The following is a 21,098-nucleotide window of genomic DNA, read 5'->3' as shown; positions in this document are numbered from 1 at the left end:
GCACCGGGAGCACCGCGGAAACCCTTCGGATCAGAGTCCTGCCTCCCACCCCTTCCCAAAGAAGCGCGCTCCTCTCCGGGGACACAACCAGTTTGCAGAGGAAGGAGCCATCACCTCCCATGAACTGATGATCCCTTCCTCCCGCCTGCTCGCTCGGCTCCGGGGATTCAGAGCGACGGCTCCGGAGCAGCAGGAGCCTCCAGGAGCAGGAACTCGGGAAATGCTCTTTTATTAATCACAAAAGAGAAGCGAGTTCATTTGATGGCAGGTGCCTTCATGACTGCAACGATTAGTCACTATGGCCAACCCAGTGCCCTCCTTTGCCTCACTCCTGAACACAACTGCATTCTTCAAGCCATGCATATGATTCCAGCATCTCCCTTCCTCCTTTTTTTCCCCCCTCTCTCTTTTCCCGATGAAATAAGGAAATACTGGGAGCCCTTCACGGCTTTGATTCACGAGCAAAAGCAGCTCAGGTGGCTTTGGAAGGAAATGTTTTACCGAGTGCACTGATGTTCAGGGACTCTGCACTGTAAGTGCAAACCCATCTCTGCCTCCGCTGCATTCCCAAACTCCTGGAACCACTGCCTCAAACCAGGGCCATATTCCCAATTCCCTGGGGATATTGGTGCCCTGTCTCAGGAGGCTGCTTTCCGGATTACTTTTTTTTATTAACATTATTACTATTCAAAATATTTTGCAATCAGAACTAACAGCTCCTTGTTACTGCATGTTATATGCACAGGTTGGCCTGCCTATAGAATCAGGATCCAGTGCAAACCCCTCTGAAGTATTTTAGGGATTTATCTATTGCCTGGACTGAGGTTTGCTGAGGCTCTCAGCCTGGGGGTGATGAGAGCAGTAATTGCAAAGGAGCTCTGGCCCTCTGCCCACTTTCTGCCCAGAATGACTAAAATCTGCAGGACAGACACGGACGAGGGCTTTGGGGAGATCTGCTTTTCGCAATCGTTTTGATCACAAGTAGCAAATTGAGGGAGATGGAAGAGAGCCCCTTCTGCAGCCTCATCGGGGTGTCAAAGATGCAGAGCAGTAAAACTGAAATTTCAATTTTATTTATTTTTTAATCTTCCCTGCAACCAGGGAATGGCCCACATGGCACCCTGTGCTCTGTAGGGCCTCAGATGAACGGCTTCAGCAATAGAAACCTCTTTTATATTGTGTGATCTTTCCATAACAATTTTCTACTGCATGTTTGATGATTTTCATTAAAATTCACCACAGACCGATGCTATGAGGATCACCTACCTCTCGGGCAAACCAGCTTCACTCACTAACCCACACCCAGGACAAAGATCTCAATCATTTCTAAAACACTAACATTCTTTTATATATGAGTGATATTAATAACTGCTGCTATTTTAGCTTGCTCTTCCAATGCCTTCCCTTCTACCCACTGCTAACGCTGTGACAGTTTTGACAAGATGACAATATAAAGCCTGAAGAAATCCAGTATAAGCAAAGGGCTAAAGGGACCCTTCTTCAGTGCATTTTAACCTCAATAGGGTTTTTATGAAAGAAAAAGGTTATTTTAAAATTTGACCAACACACATGCAGGTGTATTTTCAAATGCAATGAAAACAACTCTTTCTATTTGAATTTTAAATCCTCCTCCAGCACTGCCACACAATGCGAGAGCAAACAAAAGTGAACAGCAGCGGAGTAAACCTTAACCGCTTGGTTTCTTTCCATAAGTGAAAAAAGCCTTAATAATGACAGTAAATTATATTTTTAAAGGTTATTTCTATTTTAGTAATCTAAGATATTAAATATATTACAAGCTTTAATATGCAGTTTTGAAGTATGTAATTATTATCAAGCTTATACATACTGCTGGAAGGCTCTTTAAGGAGAGAAAGTGGAGTTTCTCTACAGCGCAGATGTCTCATTTTAAGGAAAACAGAGCTTCAGGAACTACTAGAGACTGACTGCCATTCCAGGAATAAATGAGGCCCTGCCAGTCTGGTTTTGCGTAACATCTCTTAATTAAGTCACCACTTCTCTACCTCAGTTTTGGATTATTTGGTGCAAGAAAGAGTAATTAAATCAATGGAAATTAGTTTCCAAAAGGACAGCTAAGCTAACTAAATGAAACTCACTAACTAAAGTTATATTTTATTTTGTTCTTAGTGAAACAGCTGTGATTTTCCAGGACTGTCTTCTGATCCCTAAGCTAAAATCAAGATATTAATCCCTCAAATTGTCTTTGAGCCTGATTACTCATGGTCTTCCACTCTCCTGCCTGAGCAATTCTTTTACTTGCTGCTTTGCAAATAACAACAAAGAAATTGGTGCGATGGAACAAGCGGTTGTTTCACAGCAGCTAATCAATACTTCTGTATCTCTGAGGTGGCCTCACTTAAATGAGGAAAATTCCAATTTCCAGTTCTTCATTCAGGGTGAATCACAGGAGACACTGCACTGTCTCAAGGGCCTGAGAGACCAAATGCAAGAAGCCTCAAAGCAACAGCGTGTATAAAAAATTAGACCTGTATTTCTGGAAATTCCTGCAAGAGGAATGGACATGATGCCAAGGGGGCTGGCTGGAATGGAGCAGCCCCAACCGAACTGCGATTTTGATGGCCCAGGATGGAGGATGCTTCACTTCGGCAGCCAAGGGCCAAGGCTGGCAATAAATGTAACATCCATGGACAGATGGTATTCCTGGAGGCCAAGTACGGTGAGAAACAGGAATTTTAGAGCTAACCTTGACAATCCCATGTTTTCAAAGGTCACGTTCACCAGCGTGGAAAATAAGTGAATGAAGCCAAATAAATCAAAGGAAATAGCCATGTTTTGCACTTGTCCTTCAAAAGTTTAGTGTGGCCGACTCAAAATCTTGGCTGACTCAAAATCTTTATTTCGAGGTGCTTGGACAAGACAATTAGGGAAGCTCAAATTTACACTGGGGTTAAAAAATGATAAATTTCTATTTTCCATTCATTATTGCTCTTAAAGTAAAAGTGATATTGGATGTGTAACGGCTCTGAAGCCTTACTTGGTAACTGCATGATGTATAACCAGCTCAAAATATTTGTAATTTATTTAATTTAATATTGGTTCTTTTTTTTTTGATAATAAAGAATGTGTGAACAATCATCTGCTTCTCGTGCCGCCCTGGGAGCCGGCTTTCCCTGGCACCTCCGATCCTGCCCCGAACAAGCCGGGATTGTTCTCCGGGAGACGGCCTCGGAGCCGGGGCACGGCGAAGCGGGGAGCATAACCCGGGCATTGTGCGTGCCGGGAGAGGTGCCGGGATCGCCGCAACGAGGGGGCCGAGCCATCGGATTGACCTGCTGCCAAGAAGCAGGGATGGACTTTTGGGGCCGGTTGCAAGTTTTTCCAAAACCTTGAAAATGTTGAGGTGCTGGAGCGTGTCCAGTGAAGGGCAACGAAGCTGGTGAGGGTCTGGAGCACAGAGATTATGAGGAGCAGCTGCGGGAGCTGGGTTATTTAGTGTGGAGAAGAGGACGCTCAAGGGAGCTTATTGCGCTCTACAACTGCCTGGAAGGAGGTTGTAGCGAGGCGGGAGTCAATCTCCAGAATAAATCCCGACAGGACAAGAGGAAACGGCCTCAAGTTGTACCAGGGGAGGTTCGGTTTAGATATTAGGAAAAAAATCCACACAGAAGGAGCCGTGAAGCATTGGAACAGGCTGTGCCGAGAAGTGGTGGAGTCACCATCCCTGGCGGTGTTAAAGAAGCATGTGGATGAGGTGCTTGGGGGCATGGTTTAGCAGGATGGTGACGGTGGGTTTATGGTTGGACTCGATGATTTTGAAGGTCTTTCCCAACCATAACGATTCTATGATTTCCTATGACTCTTCCCGCTCCGCCATGTTGCCCCGCTCTGCAGAGCGGGACTACAACTCCCACAATGCCTTGCTGGAGCGGGAGGGCGGGACCGAGCTCTCCCATTGGCCGCGCTGCGGGAGGGCGCGCGGCCATTGGCGGGCGCCCAGGGCGGTGGCGCTCCCCGGCGGGGCGGGAAGGGGGCGGCCGCGCGCTGCGCCCGTGATGGCGGGCGGCGTGAGGCGGCGGGCGGCGGCCTGGGCCGCGGCGCTGGCCCCGTGCGCGGTGCTGCTGGCCCTGGCGGCCGCCGCGCTGCTCCGCGCCTACGGGCCGCGCTCCCCGGCCGTGCCGCGCCTCTGGGCGCGCCGCCCCGCCGGCGCCGCCGCCTTCAGCGCCGCCGAGCGGCTCGAGCTGCGCGAGGCGCTGCGAGGTGACCGCGCCGGCCCGCCCGCCCGCAGGGACCCCCGCGCTGCCCCGGGGCCGGGGGTGGGACCCGCCGTGGCGGCCTGGGCAGAGCCGGAGCGCGGGGTGGTTTGGAAGGCGCCTTGCTGGGGGAAGTCTGCCCCGAAACCTGTGGTTTGAAGAGGAGAAAACGCCAGTCTGCCCCCGATAAACTGATTTTTGTGCTGGGCAATGTCGTCAAAAGAGCTCATGTTGCCACCAGGCAGCTCTCTTTATCTAAAAAAAAAAACACCCTGAGTGGGTGTCGGAGCACACACAGCTCAGCTGAAGTGTTCTTGGCTCTGGTTCCAGTCGCTGTCCTGCAAAAGAGACCTTAGACTCCAGGAAATCTTGGGGTTTTGCCCTTTTGAAATGCTTTTCAAACACTCTGTGAGTGATTTAACTGCTGAACGACTTCCGTTTTGTGTTTTATTAAAGGTGCTGTTAAAATTCCAACCGTTTCCATATCTCCAGAGGACTTAAATACAACTGCCATGGCAGAATTTGGGAATTATATTAAGGAAGGTATTACCTAAACTTTAATTCTTTCCTCTCTCTGCTGTTTAGATGTGTTTTAGTAGGCAAATTGAGCAGCATGTGTGGTTCTTGACTATGATGGAATAGATTTTCATTTTACTTTAGGAAGAACTGGTAAAACAGCATCTTTCAGTGCAGCAATGCATTTGAGGGTAGCAATGGCCAAAGCTTAGGACTGAGGGTTTTTTTGCAACTATATTTTTTGATTCTGAGAGGGTTAAATGACCTCACTATTACTTCCTCCTCTTTCCCCTTCTTCTATGTTTTTGTATCAGCCCCGTTTCAGCCTTTTCTTTGGGCTGCCCCATCATTGCTACCTGTAAAACAGCTACAGCCCTGTGAACAGCATTTCCCATTTTTGCTCAGGAAAACCTTAAACAAAAGCAGATGGATTGGGAGAGCTACAAGAGCAAAACTGCATATCTGCTTATTGAAGCAAATTGTGGCCAATCTCATTTGCAGCGCTCCTGCCGAGGTTAAATAGATAACTATGCTGTGGAATAAGTAGTGATAAAATTGGAAATCATTGAAATGTTTCTCTATTTTCTCTTTTGTTGTCTTAACAGTCTTTCCTGCTGTATTTTCTTCCAAGTTCATCCAACATGAAGTCGTTGGAACGTACAGCCATCTCTTCACCGTTCAGGGCTCCCGCCCTGAAATGATGCCCTATATGCTGCTGGCACACATGGATGTTGTGCCTGCGAGCCCGGATGGCTGGGATGTCCCTCCCTTCTCCGCTGCGGAGCGCGAAGGTTTCATCTACGGACGAGGAACGCTGGATAACAAAAACTCAGCTATAGTATGTGTCGTTACCAGCTCTTCTCTCTGCGTGACACCAAGCCTGAAAAAAAAGGCAGTGAAGGAGTAGAGGAATCTATTTTCTTGAGACTTGGATACTGTGTCTCATGCTGTCCTTAAATTAAGCATGTTAATGATAAATTCCCAAGGCTTGCAGTGTTCACCCAGCATTTTTGTAGTTCATATGAGCTTTAACTCTGTCTCCTTTCACCGTTAGGAAAAGAATATATTCCTTAATGCAGATGTACTTGGTTAAATGCCACATTTAAATTTTATGTCAAAAGCTGCTTCGAATTCAGGAGTAGACTTGGGATTACATTTCTCATTCTCACATTTCTATCTTCGTAACATTTTTTTGTACAACGCATACTGCTCATTAAATTAAGTGGATCTGATCAAATCAGAGTCAAATTGTATATAGTTTAGATAGTTTAAAGAAACAGTAAAGTCCTTGAATAATTGAAACTCCATCGTGCTTCCTCTGCAATTTGTCACTGACTTTCTCAGTAGCAAGAACAAGCCCATACTGTGTCTCTTGTCTGTAGGCTGATACTGTATAGCGCGCTAAGTCTTAAGCGTCATTGATCAGGACTGTAACTGTGTTTGCCAGAGAATGGGAAAATCAGCAGTAGGAGTTGGGGAAATAAAAGCTCAGCTGTGAACAGAACAGAGTCTCCTTAAGGGCCATGAATGCATCATATTTCTTTTACGTTATTTTATTCTTCTTACTGACACCCAAGAATAATAGAATATACATTTTTTTCTGCAGGGCATTCTGCAAGCTCTAGAATTTCTGCTAAGAAGGAACTATAGACCTCGCAGATCTTTCTATGTTGGCATTGGACACGATGAAGAGGTATTTCTCTTTCACTGCATCTGAACAGCTAGTTGTATGCATTGTTCATGTACAAAAAGGCCCATTTTTAAACACTTTATCTACAAGGTCCCTCATGCTTCTTACAGTTACATGGACAGGCTGTGTCAGACACATGGTCATAATCACGTATGATTGTACTAATAAGTGGTACAAAGAGACAAGGTGGGTTTGTTTACTCATGTTTGTAAATTAAAGTTATAAAAGAGTTGTTCATAGCAAAAAAGCAGTACATCTTTAAAAACGACTAATCTTTGTTCATAGCTCTGGGATACCATTGTGTCCAAGAATTAGCAGGATTCAAAACAAAACTCACTGATATTCATGAATGAGAGAATCTCTCAACGTGGATGTAAATTCATCTGCCTCCAGGCCTTTAGCAATGGCCACTGGATTTTGCTAGAAAGAGCCTCCTAATGACAGGTTGTCCTATAGCTGTTCATTATGGGATTTTTGCATTCTCTGCATCATGGCACTGGCACCAATAAGATATTTTCCAGTTTCTTGCTGATGATGTGGCTTAACCCGGCCGGTTTCTCTGCTTGGATTCTCACAGGTGTTTGGTCGAAAAGGAGCAAAGAAGATGGCAGCTCTCTTGGAAGCTAGAGGAGTGAAGCTCTCCTTCTTGTTAGACGAGGGAAGCGGTGTCCTAGATGGCATCATTGCAGGAATGAAGAAGCCAGTAGCTCTGTAAGTAAGAGGATACGGAACTACCACGATAAAAGCAATCAATTTTCAATGCTAAAGATACAGCAGTGGTGCAGAGTGTATGCAGAGGAGCCCAGAGGGTGCTTAGTCCACCACAGCTGTGCTGACAGAGGCAGAATTTTTCATTTAGCCACTGCAGGCATGTTAATTGTGTGCTATAGTCTGCTCCCTGGAGAAAATGCCAGCACATCAGTGCTCCAGGGGTTTAAAGACTGTGGTGACGATCCCTTTTTGGGGGGGGAGTTGGTTCTACAGTGTTTTATTTATTAAAAATGAGCAGACTAGTTCCTTTCACTTATGGTTTGTACCTGTGTCTTTAGAGTCGCATTAATCCAGTCATTTATTTATGGTTGATCAGAATAGGTATCACAGAAAAGGGTTCAATAACACTGAACTTCACTGTGGAAATGGAGCCAGGACATTCATCCTTTCCTCCTAAGGAGACGAGCATTGGCATTCTCGCAGCAGCCATGTCCAGGTGAGGGCTTCCTTAAGCTTTTTTCATCTTTACATTTAGAGTGTTTTGTAAATTCCCCTTATTTATTTGAAACTGAAGTTTGTAGCTCATTTAGAAGTGCAGAAATGTAGTCTCTGAGTGAAAAATTGCCAAATGTCTGCAGCATCTTTTCACTTCAACTGTTCCTAATATCTCCTCAGTCCTTGTAACCCAGACAAGTCCCTCATTATCACACTTATCCTAATACCTAATGGGTAGCAATAGGAATCACTTGGTAGATTACAAGATTTCCCTGGTATTTATTCTTGCTTATATCCACTACCTACTACCTTGCAAGATTTCCCTGGTATTTATTCTTGCTTATATCCACTACCTACCTGCTCAAGTGAATAAACATGACGCAAGACCAGGATGTTGCAACCCAAAATCTGGGTATTATCTGTCTGTCCTTACCTGTTTGTGTAAATACCAAGCTGTTTAATAAATATCTATTTTAGATGATCTTAGAGGGCAGTTATGATAGATTTTGGTATACTGTTTTTCTATATTTCTGTGTATCTGCTGTAAGGGTCAGACTTTTGCACTTTTTTTCTGCTATTCTGGAAAGAAAATCTTTGGATGTGAGTGAAATGATCAGAAACCTCTATTGAAGCTGGGCTCGGAGTTTTATTTGTCAGGAGAAAAAGTCTGATTGCATCTCAAATACATGTCCACGTTCAAAAAGCAAATTCCCATTAGTCTTGGAGCAATATTAGCCAATGAATTTGTTCTAATTTTGATGTGCATTTGCTTTGCTGCAGGCTGGAGCAGAATCCCATGCCCAACATGTTCGGCTATGGGCCAGAACTCATGACTATGGAGCACCTTGCGTCAGAGGTGAGGGAAGAAAAAAAGTCATTTCATTCATAGAATTTCAAATTAAAAAGTGAAGAATTATCCAGCATATGAACATAGAACGTAATTATGGATTTCCTAAATAATTTACTGGAAAGGAGCAGACTTTAGCTGGCATTTTTCCATGGAGGGAAGTGTTCCTGTTGGCCGTATTTCAACTATAGCAAAATAATCTCTCCTCTTGAGAGCTGAGTACTTACAGATTTGTGCTCTTGTTTCTTCCATTTAGTTCAGTTTTCCTCTCAATCTCGTCATGAGCAACCTATGGCTGTTTTCACCTATTGTCAGCAGGTGAGAAAATATATCTGCCCTAAGCATTCCTACCCTCTCGCCCTTAAAGGGTGAGGCTATTTCTAGTTTTCCAAGGAAAACAGTTATCCCATTTTGTATTTACACAGTGCTTTACAGTTAGTATGTGCTTTATTAATTAAATAGGCCTTTGTTCAGCTTATTGCCCATGTAGTTGTGGTTCTTGTGTTTTATAGCTGTTAAACTTCTTTGGAATTTGTTTTGTTTCTCTTTTTCCTCGAGAATTCTTTCCTGGAAACCTTCCACCAATGCTTTGATTCGAACTACTACAGCAGTCACAATGTTTAATGCAGGCGTCAAGGTAACTTCATTTGGATTTTTTTTTTTTTTTTTTTGCCACGTGGTGTAATATAATTTGTGACATGACCCTTTATGCCACTGCTACCAATATCACTTTTATTTTGTATATGGCTTGCATTTAGCTACAATTAAAAGTTACTTCATTTCTGAAGTAACTAGTACCTGTCTCAGAGGTGCCAGTAAATCGGGGTTGCAAATAGTCCGTGGTTTAGGATGGACAAGACAGAACAATTTCCGTGTTACACGACAAGTATTGTTGCCAATAGTCAATACTGTGTCGTGGTCACAAACCCTGAGCAAGGCTCAGCTGGAGCATGGCTTTTGTGAGGAGATATCTGGCATTTACCAGCATTCTAGCAGCCTTTGCAGGCACCTTGTGGGGAGAAATAACAGGTTCTGGCTGGTGCTGCCAGGTCTTGCCCTAATAAAGAAAAGCAGCTATCCAAAAGCCCTGGAAAAAAAAAGCTATTTTGTGTTCCATAAAAAAAATCTGTTACTGAAAAATGTCCCTGAACCGGAAATAAAGTTACAGTGGCTGAACAGTGACACTAAGTGGTCAAGAGTGAAGTGGCACCCTGATTTTGTTTTTAAAAATATAACTTTTGGTGCTTTACAAAGCTATAGATAGTCATTCTGTAGGAGTTACGTCTCTTCGTTAGTGTCATTTGTTACGTGTCTTATGTGTGTCATACTTGGGGAAAAGAAATATGACAGTAATAAAGTATATTTTTTGGACACATCAGGTAAAAGATTGTTTTAAAAAAAAAGAAAAACTTTGGTAAAGTTTCTCAAAATATCTGAAGGGAGAAAAGTTTCTCCAGAAACTTCTATAACAGATAACCTGCTTGTTGAAGCAGTGAATATTTCTTTGTATAATTACCTGCATTATAAATGAGATTTACAGTATTTGAACACAGAATAAGGGGGGAGATAACTGTATTTATGTTAGTGGGAACAAGATGAAGCTAGAGGCTCTGAGGGCTGCAGTTGTTTGAGCACTTCCCGAGTTTGCAGCTGGCATTTTAATCTGTGTTTAACTTTATTTTAAGTTTAGATCCCTTTTTTGTAGATAAACGTTGTCCCATCTTCTGCAAAAGCAACTGCGAACTTCCGCATCCATTCTGCAGAAAAGGCCACTGAGGTACTGTCCGTTCGGTCATTTACTTTTTTGCTCTCCTTTGGGTATTTTACTTTTCTGTCCATTAGCAACAGATGAATAGTCTACAGACAGGAAGCTTCCCTCGTTTTTAATTTTTTCCATACCTTTCCACGTGGTACCTGTACTCGGGCTGAGTGCCCCCCTGCTTCCAGATGCTGCTTTATCCTTTCCTGAGCGAACTGGCACTTGCATCGGAGATTAACTAGGTCTTTGGGGCAGCAGGTCTGGAAAGCTCTTCTCTTTTTTCTCTATATTTAAACAAAGAGGGGAAGGGGAAGATGTGGGAATTGTGCCTTTGTGCAGGCTATACTTCATCTCAAAGGAGGAGGGAAAAGGTAGGCCGTGTGTGTGACAAAAATGCATTGTTTCTTATGTCTTTTTCTTTACCTGGGTTTGTAGCTAGAGTAGCTCATCACGTTTGAGTGGGTGGTTTGCTTTAATGGTGGGTGTCTTTATTGGCTGTTGCTAGGAGGAACTTGCAAGTGAGCAAGGTTGATTTATTTACAAGTGGGATATTCAGCACCACCTTCTTAGGAACTGTTTAAATTTCAAATACCTTCTGAATATGGAACAGGGTAAGCAGCCCAGATTTGGAAGCGTGCCCTGCAGTTACAGCAGTCCTTGTGCCGTGGAGCACATGGATCATATGTGACTGTGGAATGGAAGCATTAAAGCTTGTTACCTGTGAGAAGGAGATGGTCTGGGGCAATCGAGTGGGTATAACAGAACTGTCCAGCAGTGGACAGTGATGAAAAAATACCATTAAATAATATCTTCCCTTCCCAAACGTTTGATGAAAGTTTTATCTTTCTAGAAGCTTTTTCTGGATTCTGGGATGACCCAGCTTGTTTCCTTGGAGCAGCAGTGGCTTGGCCACCTGCCTTTCATGGCTGAAGCAGTTTAGGAAGAGCTAGAGGCAAAGATTTGGATCAGATGAGCACTGCAAAAAATGTTAGCTTTCGTATCAGCCATCCAGTGAGTAAGAGGAGGACAGGTTGTCATTCAGTAAACACCCATGTGTATTTGGAACCACAATTGTCAGTTCACTGACAAACCTTTTCTGGAAATTGGATCGTATGCTGGCATCTACAAGGGACATTCCCTCATTTCTTTTGCTTATTTGATCTTTGTGGTTAACCCACAGGTGCTAGAGATGGTTAGAAACACTATTGCTGATGACAGAGTGAAGATTGATATAGTAGAGGCCTTTGACCCACTCCCCATCAGCCCTTGGGATGATCAGGCATTTGGAGTCCACATTTTTCAAAGAACCATCCTGGATACTTTCCCAAATGTTGACAGCGTGGTCCCAGGTAACAGCGAGCACATGATGATTATTGTTTCCTTTCCAACTTCCACCCTTCTTCCTCTTTCCCCCCTCCCCTGTTGCTTTGTTTCCATTTTTTTGTGTATTTCTCCACCCCAGCTGGAAACTACTGGAAACAGCTGTTTTTTCCTTTTCAATTTGGTTCTCTCTTTCTGTTTTAAACTTCTTAATGTTGTTAGTTTTTTTTAGTAGTGGAAGTAAAAAAGCAAACAGGAAACTGACAGAAACAATGAGCCTTGAATTGGACTCTGCACATACACAGGAATCTCTTCAGGGAAGAAAGGAATCGGGAGGGAGGAGGTGGTCTTCTCGCTTTAGCTCTTCTTGTAGTGTTTTCCTACAAGTTTTCCTAACTGGAAAAGCCATTCCTGCTCTTGTGTGTTCCTTACGTTCCTTATGATTCCAGCCCCTTCCCTTGCTAACAGTTCTTTGCTACTTCTGTATGATTTGGATTGCAGTTTGAAACTTAAACTTGTGTGGACACTGGGTATCATAGCTGTCCTTAAAGCAGCTGAGCTGGGCGTTCAGCTGATTTGTTACTAAAGAGAATTTTCTTCTTTCAGGATGTAGCATAGACTGTTTTCAATGATTTGACTTTTGCTGTAGGTAGGGGTCATGTAAAACGGTTATCAGGTGCCTTTTCTTTCTCCTAGGAAATGTGTGGGTTGTTAATTTGCTGCTGTCATGCAAAGTAAACCTGAGGTTTATTTTCCAGGCACGTGTGTTGGAAACACAGACAGCAGGCATTTCACGAACGTCACCAACGCCATTTATCGATTTAACCCAGTGCTCCTGAAATCAGATGATCTTCCCAGGTACTGTATTGTATCTGCATGGGGGCAGCTGTTTGGGGTGGGGACTAGAGAGAGAAAATTGATATGTGTTAGGCAGGAGGAGGAAACCCAACCTTGTGTACCTTGGCATGGCCTTCTTGTTGCCTCACATTCTCATAGGCCACCCATTTCCTGCAGATTTGGGTGCTGCGCACATAGAGGATGATAATTACACTGGGAGAGCATTAGTTCATGTTCTTGACTTCACATGCAGACAGGCATCGTTCAGGTGTCCCCATCCCACGGTGCAGCAGGATTTGTACAACAGTGTCAGTCTGGTTGGACGCTGTATCTAGTGCTGCCGTTTAGAAGGGGCTGTTCTGGTGTCTGGCACACATGCCGTTCCCAATTCATTAGCCCCTTCATGCTAGAGGTTACGTTTCCAGGCTTAAAATGATAACGAAGAATGTTATCATGCAAGGAAATTATTTATATTCAATGCTACAGATTTGTCATTTTATTGAGATGCAGGTGAGGTGGCAGTTGAGTGCTCTGGTAACTGTACAGGGCAAAACGGCCAAGAACTGGGCAAAGGAGTGAAATACCTGTTGATCTTTTTCACATAATCTGATGATTTAGTCACTGTGGTCAGAGCCTCAAACTGCTAAATTATTTTGGCTGTCCTGAGGATCAGGCACTGCATGGTTAGAGACCATGTTGTGGTCTTTTCATGTTGAGTTTTGTGCTATGAAGTGAGCAGGCAAATAGGATGTTGGTTAAATGCAGGTGAGTCACAAACAAATGCACACTGGAGTGAAAACTGTCCTTCTCTTTCTACCAGGATCCATGGGTTGAACGAGAGAATCTCTGTCGAGGTTTATGAGAAACAGGTCGAGTTTCTCTTTCAACTGATTCAGAACTGTGATATTGAGAAGCTGCCGGAGCCTCACGCGAACTCCCATGAGCTGTGAGAGCCCTGAGAGGAGCAGCTCCCGAGGTAGACGCTGGCGTGGCAGGGATCTGGCTGCGGGATGCAGTCGTGTGGTCACATGAGCTGTGCCTGGAATTCCGTTACTGCAAATCATGGTTTACATTCCGATGGAAAAACTGCTGGTGGTTGCTTTTGATTCAGCTCCATAGTTTGCCAGAGAGTGATAAGAATCTGCACAAAACACAACAAATAACCCTGATTTCTGTTCCTTCCTATCCTCATGCAAACGTTAAGCTGACATAATACATTTTTTTCACACTTTCCTTAAATCCTTAAGCCTCTCAATTTGGTAGTCACATAGAAACATAAGCTATAATTCTCAGCCACTCATCCCTCTGCAAAAGAGCTAATCTCACTATGTGTGCTTTTGACAAACCCTTCTGTACAGAAAATTGATTTTTCACAAGGAATGTTGCTGTCAGAAGCTTGTGTGAAAGGTCTTCAGCGTGGTGCTGCTTGGGTGGGCTTGGGCAGCACGGGGCTGGCTCTGCTGCTCTGCTGCTTGGGATGGGCTTCTTGCCCAAGTGGTGCTTCCAGTCAGTGTTATTTAGATACTACTAATTCATGCACTGATTTCTAACTCCAGTTTAAAACACTGAGCTCCAGCAGTTCTGGTTATATTGCTTTAACTCAGAGGTTGCCCTGATTTCAGAGGTGCTAAATCTGCTGTTAACCCCTTTTCTCATCTTCTCATTGACCTTTCCCTCTGTTCTCTCTTTAGTAAGACCCAGAATATCTTGTGCAGCTGGGTCTCAGACTAAGCAATTGCAGCTTTAAATAGGAAACTACATCAGTATTGTCTGCTCGTACATGTTCTTTCTGCACTGAATCAGTTTCTCTGTAGCATATGTTTCTCTTTTTTCCTCTTTTTGATTCTAAAACCCGGTGATGCCAGCTCAGTAGGAGCAGGGAGCCTTCTCTGCTCCCTCGTGGCCTCACTAGCACTTTTCACTTTACCCTGGCCCTATTTTTTTCTTGATTCAGCTCTTTGGGAATCCGAATGTGGACAGGCCATTGATGCTGACCCTGTCTCATTTGCTCTTGCACTTCTTGCACCAGCGAACTCGTTAACACTCATTAAGCACTCTTCTTTTGGCCTAGTTATTAGTTAAACCAGGGAGAAATTAAGAATCAGCTGTTAGCCAAAACACAGGCAAGGATGAAAAACACTTTGTTGCACTGACATGGATTCTCTGTGCTACAGGAACCAGCCAAGTATCCTCCTGTTGCAGAGATGCTTGTTTCTTTTTCAGGGTGTGAGTTAGGCACTGGAATCTGTGGTTCTTCTACACACACATTGTAAAACATACATGAAATACCCTGAAATGTATCTTGAAAAAGGGATGGAACTGTGATTTCTAGTCTTTCACCATTCCGAATTTATTTGCACTCTGATTTTATGAGTACAGCCAGTGGGCTTGAATAAATAGTGACTAAATAATTGAAAATGCATTGTAATTTTCAATAATAAAAAAGGAATGTAGATTAATTTCTGATTATTATTTAGTCTTTTAACGTAACTATATAATTGCAGTGAAGTCATTTCCACACCTGGTTCTGCGCTAGAGCAAGTTGCAGAGTTTCCATCAAAACAAATCCACATATTTTCCAGCCAGCTTTAATCCCGCACCCTCCCTGGTGGTCTCCTTCCTACACAAAATTAGCTGCGAGTCCTGCACCTGGGCAGGAATAGCCCCAAACAGGGGGTTGTTCTGGGGACCCACCGTGTGGAAAGCAGTTTTGCAGGAATGGAGCTGGGGGTCCAGGTGGGCAGCGGGAATGTGACCAGCAAAGAAGGGAGTAAAGACGATCTCCAGAGGCCCCTTTCAGCCTCAACCATTCTGTGATTCTGTGTCATGCTGCAGAAATCCTGATTTGTGTCCTGGTGCTGTGCAGCGAAGACTGTGCCATGGTATGGAAGGAGGGATTTGCTCTCTGTAATAGCAAAGGAGTCCTAAAGACAAAGCAGTCTTTATACGTTGTAATCTAATGCCCGATCAAAAATCACTCATCTCTGTTTTTGCAAGGATTATTTCTGTAAGGAGACGGATTTGAAGATTTGTCCTGTTGCTGAAGGGAAAGTGAAGGACAAGCAGCCCGGGCCAGGCAGAGCTGCGCTGGCAGGTTTGCACTAACGTGTGCCATGGGGTTTTGCTGACGAGCCTCCTTGCAGAGCCTCGTTAAATGCTGCACAATTAGTGCTAATTGTGCAGTGCCCCTCTGCAGTGCCCACTTCACTGCCAGCTGAAGCCCCTCAACGGAGGTAACTTAACCAGGCCTTTCCCTGGGGATCCGGTGGTGGGAAGCACCTTTTCCTGCCTCTGCCCATCCTTCCCCAGCCCCTTCTGATAATGGTGCCCACTTCACACCCCGGCAGCTCTGCCCTTCGTGTCCTCGCTGGTTTCCTCACGTTAGCTGCCAGGTTGTGCTCACCTGGCACAGGGCTGAAGATCCTCCTAAGCATCGTGCACTGGCTTTTGCCAAGATCATTTAAAGCTTCGCATTGCACGATTAACTTCTTGATAAACACATCATGAAAAAGCAGATTGATAGCTCTGGTTCATTCTTTTTCATAATGAGTCACCATATTCTGGTCACATGGAGGAACTGCCTCTGATTCATCAGAGAAACACAGCCTGGTGTTCTGCTCCGAAGACGCGGCTCGGTGCTCTCTCTGGTAGGTTTTAATGCTGCTTGCAGCAGCCCAGGTCCAGCGTGTTACCCTGTTCTTGTGCTCTATGCAGAGCACCTTCCTTTTCCCCTTCTTGGCAGCCAAGCCCCCAGCTCGGTCATTCCTCTGCTCTTTCTCCAGCACCAAGTGGGGCAGCAGGGGGGTTATTTTGAGCCTCCAGTGACCGTGGAGAGTTCAGGCCCAGAGCTGGAGGCGAAGGCAGGAACAAGGTGGTTTCCTCCCACCTGGCATTTGACACTTGTGTTCTTGGCTCCTCTGCTGCTGCTTTGGTTGATGTTCATGGTGCTGGTGAGTCTGTTTTCTCAAGCAGGTGCTGTCACATCTTCCCCTCTTGGCTCAGCCAGTGCCACCAAGCAGGACCATCCTCTGAGTAACGTGGAGGCCTCTCAGCCAGAGCTTGCACTGCCCTTTGCCCCTCGGGAGACGCTCTCACATGAGACCTTCAGTCCTGCAGCTGCTGCCAGGTTAGACCTTGCCCTTTGCCAGAGCCCCCATTCCCTCTGCAGAAGGTGCTCATGTGCTGGGGTTTTACAGATGCGCTTTGTTTAGTCCCCAAATTCAGGCTCCCAAAACAACCCTTGAAGGAAACGGGGCTGCTGTGGCTCGGAGCTGTGCAGCAGCATCTCCCAGGCCTTGCAGCAAGACCGGGAGCCCTGCAGAACTGCTGCTCAGGAAATTCCCTTGCTGTTGCTCCAACAACACAGCGCAGCTCCGCGGGGTCCGGGCTGCGGCGCGGGAGCTTCCCGCTTCCAGGGCTTCCCGGGGCAGCGGGGCTCGGAGAGGAAGAGCCCAGGGAGGCGGCTCATTGAAGAGGGCCCCAAAGGAAGCGGCCGGCAGGTCCCAGCAGGAAGGAAAATGACCACATCCAAGAGTGGTTACAGCAGGGCGTGGGGAGGAAGGCCGAAAAGCTCTTCATCACCGCTGGATTCACCTAGGGTTGGGTCAAGGTCTGAGCAGGGGGATATAAGAAGCAACATCCGAGCCATGGAGCAGATCCCAGGAGGATCATTATTTGCCATGGAGCACTTTTATTCATCCCTTATTCATTACTTTAAACATTGTTATTATCATTCTGGATATTTAAATTTGTTGGCCACTGTCGGTTAATGCGGCATCACTGTTGAGATTCTGTGAAGGGACAGGAATTTCCCAGAGTGGGAAAAAGGGAGAGGTGAGATGATGCTAATTTATATATATGTATTTTTGCTGTTAATCTCTGCCCTGAGCAGACAAGAAGCCTCATGGTACTAGTCATTTCTTTACCCAAATTGCTGGAAAAATAAAAAATAGAGGCTTTTCCCAGAAGAAGGCAGAAATGAGGCCTGTGCCCAGCTGCAGACTCAGGAACCTTGCAGGAAGCCGGGGCCCTGCAGCCTCCTCGGCCAGGTGTCCTCCCTGGCAGAAAGCCCCGGGGATCTGCCCGAGTGACACCCGCTGTGTTTGTCACACCGGACAGCGCGAGGGTGACACGTGAATCCTGTTGGGACAGGAAGCCCTTGGGACCTTGAGGTGGTTGGCTGCTGACGACTTTGTTTCCTTCACAGGCGCTCTGCAATCCGCATTTCTGGTCCCAGGGCAGGACCAGCTGCTGACACTGCTGCTGCCTTCGTGAGCCGCTTTGGCTTTGGGCTGATCCCTGTGGGGTAAGTCCTTATCCACCACCCCTTCAGCCATGGAGTTTGTCTAAGGAGATTCCTACTTGCAAGGACTTTCAAGGTCCTCTCGGAATCCATGGGCAGAGGCAACTGGGGCTCCATCCAGGTCAGCGTTTGGATGCGGAGAGGGTGGACAGCTCTGAAACTGCAGCAGGGAGCAAGGGTCAGGACTTCTCACGAGATCCAAAGATCCTAAATTTACCAATTTTGGGGTGACTTTGGCCAAATCACTTCATCTTTATGTATCTCTGATGTTTGAGAAAAGGGAAGATTCTGCTGCCCGCGTCCCCTGCGCGTTTTGGCTCCGGAGGCCGCAGCGAGGTCCTTGCTCCGAGCTGCTCCGTGCAGCGCAACAGCCTCGGAGCGCTGAACTCACGTGGCTGCTGCAAAACACGTGGGCAAAACGTTCCCAACCCAGGGTGGCTCAGGGTAAATCCCTTCCTTCCCAAACACTTTGTTGCCGCTGGTACCTGCTCCGCTGCAACTGGAAACTCATTCCATGCCCTTCCATGCGCTGCCTTTCCGCGCGTCAGCGTAGCTGCTGGGGGGTTTCCCTATTTCTGTTTTCTTGTCCCAGGCGGCTTTTGTCTTCGTGCTTCCATTTCCTGCGCGTGCAGCTGCCCGGGCTGCTAATCACCAAGGTCACATTTTGGTGTGTGCTCGGCTTGCGGCGGGGAAGCAGTTGCTCCGAGGGGGATACGGATTTTCCAAATCAGGAAGGAAAGATAAAGGCGGAAATAGTGCCCAAAAGCCCAGGGTTTTTTGGACAAAGGAAGGCGGAAGCTAAGGCTGGAGGCAGGATTTGGGACTCCTGGGCTCCCTTCCCAGCTCGAGTGTGGAGCTGTGTTGCAGCTTTAGCTAAGATATTACGTGCCTTGGTTTTCCCGTATTTATCTTGGGCTGTGTCACAGCAGGACATTATGAGAAATAGTTAAATGGCTGCAAATGCAACTGCAAATACAACTGCAGATGGTCCTCAGCCTGTGAAATACTGGGTTCGGTAGTCGGGGTAAGGCCAGGTGGGTACAAAATCCAGGACATGTTGCCAATTATTGTATGTTGGGGGGGTGACACTTCTCATCTGCCCCAGAAATTCAGCTTTTTTATTTGCAGAGGTTGTTAGGACTGAGAAAGTTAGAAAACCCAAGCGGTTTTACTTGAACTAACCCCACGCAGCTTTAAATGCACAAATATTTTGTCCTGCTTTCATGGTCATCCTTTCCTTCCAAAGCAACAGGTATTTCACGAAAGAAAACTGATATTCAGATATTAAATTTACAAGCAGAAAGGCCTTAAGCAGCAGGACACACGTTCCACGGGGCCCAAATCACAGTGGTCTGTGGCTGCCGCTGGCCACGGCTCCCGCCGTGTCCTTATTTTTAGGAATGAAGTCAGCAGTTTTAGTCACGCCGGACGGTTCCGGTGTCGCCCTCCCTCTTCCCCTCGCGCACGTGCCCGTGTCACGGAGGCCGTTCCCGGTTCCAGACCCATCTCCATGGTGTGGGGCAGGGATCACGTCATCGTCCCGGGCTGTGACTTGCTGTTGGCCGTAATTCTGCGAGGAAAGGAAAGGCAGGAAGGAAAAGCAACAACTGCTCAAAAGTTCCATTTGTGTTTAAAAAAATAGAAGAAAAAAAAAAACGAAATAAAACAGAAGTGTGACTCAGAAAAGCTGGTTTTCTTAAGAAAGGCAGAATCCTGCTGAGCACTGGCCTCCCTTCCAGAAAGCTGCACTTATTTAGGGAGCCAGAATGGTAGAACACCCTCAGGCTGCTGTTCCACGGGCATTTTAAGCTCCCAAGCGGGAGCTCCTTCCCCGCTGGAAGCAGCCTGGCTCAGTGCGTTTCCACCCCTGTCCTCCTGCCCTAGCAGGGAACCACCTGGATGGAACTTCCTGACGTTTGGATGAATCAGTTTTCACCTGCTGCAGCGATTCGATCCATTGCCCAGCTTGATCCCGGAATCCAGAGAAGCTTCACAAGGAAAGAGGCTCCTGCTGCCCTTCCGGACGGTACCGTAGCCCCCGGCCCCGTTGGATACCCGTTTGCATGGACAGCGGTCGGCCCTGGCCATTCCTCGATGGGATCCGGATGGGGATCCCAGGGCCAGTTCCCAGACCCATGTCTGGGATCCAGGCCCAGATCCCACTCCCAGGCTCAGATCCAGACCACAGGTCCCACTCCTAGAGTCAATTCCAGACTGCAGATCCCAGTCTAGATCCAGACCCTAGATCCCTGCCCAGATCCCCTTCCCAGACTCCAGGTCGCTCTCCCAGCCCTAGATGCAGACTCCAAATCCTGCTCCAAGAACCCGCTCCCAGATCCAGTTCCCGCTCCGGGAAGCAGCCCGGGATCCCGACCGCCTTCCCGGCCCCACCGCGCACCCCCGCGGCGCTCACCGGCGCCACGTGACGCCAAGCCCCGCCTTCCAGCATGACGTCACGCGCGCTCGCCCAACGGCAGCACCGCCTGCCGCCCGGGCCGGGCCGCGATTGGTGGGCGGTGATGTCAGGGCGGCGTGGCCCCGCCCCCCGGCGGCGCGGCCCGGCCCGGCGCGGAGCGGAGCGGAGCGGGCGCGTGGGGACGGGACCGGACCCGGCGCGGGGCCCCGCAGCCCCCTGTGCCCCTGCGCTCCCCGCGGCCGCCCGCGAACCCTCCCCGGGGGCTTTAAATAAGGGCTGCCGCGTGCTGGGAGGTGAGAAATTCCCTCCGGAAAGAGGAGGAGCAGCAGGAGGAGGCGGCGGAGCCCGCGCTGGCATTTGGAGCCCGCTGGGGTTGCTGCCTTTCCTGGCACAGAGCGCGGACCCTCTGCCGCAGCGCAGGCTCCCGCAGGAGCTTCCCGGCTGGAGCGCAGGGAAGGCGCCGCTGGGACCAGCAGCAAAGCCCTGGCAATAAGAAGAGCTTTTCCGCACCGAATCGTCCCTAAACGCCGTTCTCCAGGTGCCTGTTGGGATCCTCGCTTTGCCCCTTCTCCTCGCTGCCCTCCCGCTCCACCGCGGCGTCCTGCGGGAGCAGCCCCGGGAGGATGCGCTGAGCGTTACACAACGGGAAGGACGAGCGTGGATGCGGCCGCGGTAACCGCGGGGCTGGAGAGCAGAGAGCCGGGGCGAATTCCCCACGCTTCCCGCCGCCGTCCCGCCCGCTGCCTGGCGTCCCCCGTTCCCGGGCTGTGCTTGATGGGGATCTCTGCCGCGGGAGCAGCCTCCGCGCTCAAGGGCAAGCGAGCGGCGACCGGAGCGGCGGCCCCTGGATGCGGCCGGGGCCGTTGGTGTGAGCGCCCGGCGGAAGGTCCCTCCCGGCAGAGCCGCCGGCCGTAGGAGCCCGGCTCGGGTCAGCCCGGCTCGGGTCGGCCCGGCTCGGGTCAGCGCCCCCGGC

The 21,098-nt window shown here is 47.6% G+C and overlaps 1 protein-coding gene across 1 annotated transcript; it reads left to right on the top strand.

Annotated features, from left to right (window-relative positions):
• Positions 1-4,034: 4,034 nt before the first annotated feature.
• Positions 4,035-13,394, top strand: PM20D1 (peptidase M20 domain containing 1). Its single transcript, XM_088526902.1, has 13 exons — positions 4,035-4,239; positions 4,689-4,775; positions 5,354-5,586; positions 6,355-6,441; positions 7,016-7,149; positions 7,526-7,645; positions 8,425-8,500; positions 8,748-8,809; positions 9,050-9,128; positions 10,197-10,268; positions 11,431-11,599; positions 12,329-12,428; positions 13,228-13,394. The coding sequence occupies exons 1-13, from the start codon at positions 4,035-4,037 to the stop codon at positions 13,355-13,357; spliced, it is 1,554 nt and encodes a 517-aa protein (XP_088383028.1). The 3' UTR covers positions 13,358-13,394.
• The last annotated feature ends 7,704 nt before the right edge of the window (positions 13,395-21,098 follow it).

This window comes from Tinamus guttatus, unplaced genomic scaffold (assembly GCF_059628265.1).
Source record: "Tinamus guttatus ecotype Peru unplaced genomic scaffold, ASM5962826v1 Tinamus_guttatus_pri_ptg000259l, whole genome shotgun sequence".
Lineage (NCBI taxonomy): Eukaryota > Metazoa > Chordata > Aves > Tinamiformes > Tinamidae > Tinamus > Tinamus guttatus.
Note: the sequence above shows the minus strand (reverse complement) of the source record. Positions and strands in the feature narration are given on the sequence as shown.

Bases quoted from the DNA above. Each gene is read 5' to 3' on its own strand.
- PM20D1 (XM_088526902.1), top strand. From the start codon at position 4,035: ATGGCGGGCGGCGTGAGGCGGCGGGCGGCGGCCTGGGCCGCGGCGCTG. The intron at 11,600-12,328 runs GTAACAGCGAGC...TTTATTTTCCAG, and splicing joins TGTTGACAGCGTGGTCCCAG to GCACGTGTGTTGGAAACACA. The intron at 12,429-13,227 runs GTACTGTATTGT...TCTTTCTACCAG, and splicing joins AAATCAGATGATCTTCCCAG to GATCCATGGGTTGAACGAGA.